The sequence below is a fragment of the Myotis davidii genome, unplaced genomic scaffold (genome assembly GCF_000327345.1).
Source record: "Myotis davidii unplaced genomic scaffold, ASM32734v1 scaffold201, whole genome shotgun sequence".
Lineage (NCBI taxonomy): Eukaryota > Metazoa > Chordata > Mammalia > Chiroptera > Vespertilionidae > Myotis > Myotis davidii.
This window is the reverse complement of record NW_006297819.1, coordinates 142,754-148,380: the sequence shown is the minus strand read 5'-3', so window position 1 is coordinate 148,380 and position 5,627 is coordinate 142,754. Positions and strand designations below refer to the sequence as shown.

Below are 5,627 nucleotides of genomic sequence, written 5' to 3'. Positions count from 1 at the left end.
CGAGGGGTCCCAGACTGCGAGAGGGCATAGGCCGGGCTGAGGGACCGCCCCCCCCCCCGGAGTGCACAAATTTTTGTGCACCAGACCTCTAGTATATATATATAAGCCTAATCGACCATTACGACTGAATAACTGGAACGACTGGGTCAACAAGTTGCTCTGATGCGCACTGACCACCAGGGGGCAGATGCTCAATGCAGGAGCTGCCCCCTGGCGGTCAGTGCACTCCCATAGCGGGAGCACCACTTAGCTGACCTACCCATCCCAGCAGCCCACCAGCCTGGTGGCAGCCACTCACTCCTTCAGTAGTAAAAAAGAGGAAAGCTTTATAATCAACAACCTAAGTAAGCATGAGTCAAAGATCCCAGTGTCCATATTTCTCTGGATTTATTTTATCAGTTTATTTTGTTCATTAGATTCCACATTTGAGTGAGATCATGTAATACTTGTCTTTTTCTGACTGGCTTATTTTACTTGGCATAATACTCTCCAAGTTCCTCCATGCTGTCTCAAAGAGTAAGAGATCCTTCTTTTTAACAGCTGCATAATTCTCCATGGTGTAAATATAGCACAGCTTTTTTATTCACTCATCTACTGATGGGCACTTGGGCTGTTTCCAGATCTTAGCTATTGCAAATTGTGCTGCTATGAACATAAGGGTGCATATAGTCTTCTGAAGGTGTTTTCAGGTTTCTTAGGACATATTCCTAGAAGTGGAACCACCACTGGTTTTTTAACAAAAATGGGCTGTAGAAGTGTCTTGATGGAAAAATTACTGTCCCTGTCACCAAAGCTCAAATGCCAAAGCCTTACTGAAACTACTAATGATGCCAGGTCTCTCTCAAGCTCAGCACAGAGCCCACATCTCCCCTGTTCTCATCCACATCATGGTCTCACCTGCGTGTTCCTGACTGGAGAGCCAAAATCCAAGTTGCAGAAGAGGCTGGAAATTTGTGTTCTCACTTCTGACACTGGGGAGGTAGACGCATAATGTGGAAATTTCTCCAAATGTAGAAATAGTATTCAATATATGATGGCCAGACATGTATAGGACACATGGTGACAACAGCAAGCAGGGAAACAGTAAGAGTTGTTTCTCTTTCTCTTTCCTCTCCTCCACCTCGTTTAAGCCTGTCTTTGTGACGCCCTCTGTATTTCCTTACATCATAGGCCTTCACAAGGTTCTGAAAGCTGAAACTACTGAAGACGAACAGGCTTCCTGTCCCTGTGAAAGCCAGTGCTCACAGAGGAAGAGGAGGTGGGAGGGGCTGCCTTTGAACATGAGAAAGAAGAAAAAGGCTACTGGGAAGAGCATGGACGTTGGCCAAGTTCCTGGAGAAGAGGGGATCCATGCTCTACTTTCCTTAGAGGCCAGGGTTAACAGCAGCTACTCAGAGGATGGCTGCCCTTGGACACGGGGCTCTGTGGGGGCAAGGTTCGTGGGGCTCCAGGAGGCACAGAAACTGCAGAGCAAGACTCCAAAGGGCCCTGCAGTAAACGTGAGGAATGTTAGTGATCCAAGGAGTCCCCCAGTATTTTGGCTCTGTAAGAGATCTTTCAGGGTACAGGAACAGGCCTGAATAATAGTTGGTATTACATTTCCTGCCACACTGGTAAGAAGAGAATCTCAGATTTGTATTTCACGTGATTTAAAGATAATAGATGAATAGACATTTCTTGCAAACCTTTGTGGGTCCTAGAAAGGTAGGTGTAATTTTAAAATAAATCTTAATGGCTCTGTCCCAAGAAGTACTCTTTTCACTATGTCTGTGCTTCCACATTTCAGGTATCAGTTTAGAGAAAGGGCTGGGCCTGGGGAGAGAAAACTGACTGTCCATGGGCTAGTTTTTCAGTCTAAGCACAGCCTCTTGTTATAAGGATAACCCTCTAGCCAAATCCAAACTTGTGACCGGCCCTTTTCAGGGGGGGAAAAAAATCAAAATTCTTTACTGTTTTAGCTTTCTAAAGAACTTGTGAAAAAAATCTAGGTTTTTAATCTGGACAGTGATTAAGGTGGGAGGAATGTATTTTTCTTTCCTGCCTCAGTTTTGCTTTGTTTTCTAGAGAAACCACGAGGATTTTATATGTCGGTAGGCTTTTCTGACATTGCCACACTGTAGCTCAATGCCAGTATCAGTCTGGTTAGCAGATTGAAGACACATTAGGAAAGACTAACTCAAGTCTCCAGATGGCAGAAGGCCAGATAAATGGCCTTTACTGTTAAATACAGCCATGTGCTCCCAGCTTCGCCGTGTTCTGGAATACAGCCCCACTTGGCGGTAATGAGCAAGCTCCATTTGTCTAATGAAGCATTCATATGATAACAGTGGCTAAATCAACAAGCAGGGTTATTTATGAACAAATAAAGCCATCTGAAACCATCAGGAAGGATGTAATATTCCGAAATCAATTAAATTTTAAACAATGGCTCAACTGAAATATTTTATTCTTGTTCACCAACAACATTATTCTTAAGCATTTCTTGATCTTTTGGATATGTCTGTGGCAGTACTAGTTTAACATTTAGCTAGTTTAAAGCATTCTTCAGTGTATGCAACATGAACAAAATAAGAAATCTGAAATGTGGAAATAGGGCATTTATCTATCCTGTTAGAAGCTCTTAGAAATCTAAGAATGATGGGAGAAGTTATGTGGCATCGTGATTATGTGCTGACAGAAGGTGTCTGAGGACTTTCCACGGCCCTCAACGCCCTGTGTAATCTGGAGTTCGCCTGTCTTTCCGGCCAGTCTTACAGAACTTCGTCCACGGTGGATGTTCCAGGTCCGGGAGTACACCGGGCTCTCCTGGATTCGTATGGTCTCATTCCCTAGCTTGAAATAGCCTCCCCTGCCCCTGCCTTCCCCCCAACACACAAATGATCCTTCTCATTCCTACCTCTCCATATCTCAAAATTCCCCTGACCCCCAGAATAGGTTACACTTCTTTCCCCCTTTAAATGCTTCCATTACACCTCATGCTGCCTTGAAACTGTCGTAACACTTTAGATTCTCTTAGTGCATGTCTTTCTCACCAGATTCTAGGTAGAAACTCTGTGCCCAGATCCCAGTACAGTAAATGTCCAATAACCATAATACAGTAAATATCCAATATGTATTTGATAATATTCATCAAGAACTTAAGTGTGAAATACTGTTCTAAACACTTTATATAAACTTAGTAACAAACAAGACTGGGAGGGGATATGGTTATTAATCACATTTTACACACGAGGACAGCCAAGCCCAGAGATGCTAAATAATGTTCGCAGATAGAACTGGGATTCAAACCAATGTCTAGTCCGCCTGCAGGGCCTGCCTATGTCTACTCCACCCAGCCTCCTGGCAACAGTGAAAAGAGTGCAGTACTTAGAATGTGAGAACAGCCATGTAACTTTGGGCATGTACCTTAAACTCTTTGAGCACTGTGGGAAGGGGGGTGCATTTTTAGAAAAGGGATAAAAATATCTACATCTCATGAGATCACTTTGAAGAAGCAAACGTTACAGTACCTGGCATAAGGAAGCTCTTAATAAATAGTAATTGAATCTCATGCCAAGAAAAAAAAAACAACACAACGTAGTAACAAGGAGTAAGAAACAGATAAAGGCCCAACCAGTGTGGCTCAGTGGTTGAGCACAGACCCATGAATAGGAGGTCAAGGTCCAATTCCAGGTCAGGTCCAATGCCTGGGTTACGGGCTTGATCCCCAGAAGGGGGTGTACAGGAGGCAGTGAATTGATGATTCTCTCTCATTGATGTTTCTATCTCTCTTTCTCCATCTCCCTTCCTCTCTTTGAAATCAATAATCATATTTTTTTAAAAAAAGAGAAACAGATAAAAGAAAGTCATAGATATGGATTCACCCAGTCTCATATAAGCTATGCTTAAGAGAAAACCTCCTTTGATATATGTGATATTACATATCTCTATCCTCCACTCCCCGAGTAAAAAGCCAAAAGACTGGATACTTTCCCATGACAAAACAGGAGTGAAATTCATTTAATGTAAAGTAAAAACATAAAAGAAATGTTAGAAAACAAATAACTGGCAGGACACAAAAACATAAATCTCAATGAAACAAAGACAGTACAGGAAGAAAAAGCAAGAAAAAACTGGGAAGGTAATGGGCTAGAAGGCCCTGTATTGTTGACAGCATCTGACACACCAATTAATGTTATTTCTAAGCAGATTAACCAAATCCCAACTGTTCTACATCAGGTCCTTTCCCTAAGCTCTTCCTCCCTCATATCAGCAAATAAAGACTAAAAATTAAACACGCAAATAAAACAGGGGGGAAATCACTCATACAAAACAGAAACGTCCTGAGTTGACGATTCAATCTAGTGTGCCTATTCTTTCCTTCCATTCTGTGCCTACAGTAAAATGGTAAAGCTGAAAAGTAAAAAAGAAGAATTGGCTTCTCTGTGTAATTTTTAAAATAGAGCATCGAGCCACCCTCGCCTCGGTAGCGGGCAGTGCAGTGCTGAAGATCGACGCAGGAAGGCAGGACGCAGAGAGATGAGGGGGATCGTTATTTCTGTCCCTGATGCAGGAAGAACTTTTAACCTTCTGATATGATTCCTTATCGAAACCTTCTCCATAGCAACCACAGACTGCAGTGGCAAGAAAGAGATGGGGAGATAAAATATATATACACACGATATATACACACAAAACTGCAAAACTTCTGAATTTAGTAATGGTTTTAAAAGGAAAAAAATCACACATTTCCCTGAAATCTCACATTACTGTGGAAGACTAACCACTAAAAACCAGAATGAAGCGAGCACAGCACAATTGTGCTTTTTCTACAATGCTTATATCTGTAACATTTTCACAGTATAGCACTGTGAGACAGATCTAATCTCTAAAAAAAAAATCTTTGGAGGCCGACCAGGTTTCCCAATGTTTGGTACAGAAGAATAGGCTGTTGCCTCCCCTAAATAACTAAGACTGGTATAGCAGTAACGCCATAAGATTGTGACTTTGTGTCCACTGCACATTATACTGCTGGTGAGAAGTTTAAAAGCAGAAAAACTAAAAAAAATCAGTTCCACTGACAAGGACTTCTATGCCAGGTAAGAGCAAGAAAGGACTATGGTCGCCCTTTGGGAACTACTTGTCCTAGTTTGCAGTCTGAGTTCCTCTATTTGGGCTTAACTTTGATTGTTAACTTCAGGATTAACAAGTTTACGCAAAACCTAAGGGTTCAGCATGAAGAGGTCCTACAACCAGGCCGGTATGGGGAAGCATGATTTCATCGGAAAAGTCACTGCCCCCTGCCCCCCAACAGCCCCATTTACAGGAAGGATAAAAACCTCTTAGGGCTGAGAAGGTAATGACAACATGAGATGAATGCATGTTCCCCTGTAAGACCTGCTCTTGTGGGAGACAGACGGTTACACATCTTCTCATTGCTTCCATTCCTAGCTTCTGGGTGCCTGGCACCATCTCAGAAGGTGCTAAACACCGGTGAGAAGTCTGCACTAGTGCTGGGGTCCAACCCCAGCAGGTCCAGGGGTTCCCCAAAGGTGTGGACGGAGTCGGCGAAGAAGGAATGACACAGAGACAGCGTTCAGTTGATCAGCAGCCTTGCCAGGATCTCTAGCCACAATCTCCAGCCAAGT

The 5,627-nt window shown here is 42.9% G+C and overlaps 1 protein-coding gene across 1 annotated transcript in view; it reads right to left on the bottom strand.

Annotated features, from left to right (window-relative positions):
- The window catches only part of IGSF11 (immunoglobulin superfamily member 11), a 38,093-nt gene extending 33,492 nt beyond the window's left edge, over window positions 1–4,601 (bottom strand). Inside the window, exon 1 of the mRNA XM_015570385.1 lies at window positions 4,511–4,601. Within this exon, the coding sequence (XP_015425871.1) occupies window positions 4,511–4,601 (91 nt within the window). The remainder of the gene's footprint in view (window positions 1–4,510) is intronic.
- Window positions 4,602–5,627: the final 1,026 nt, after the last annotated feature.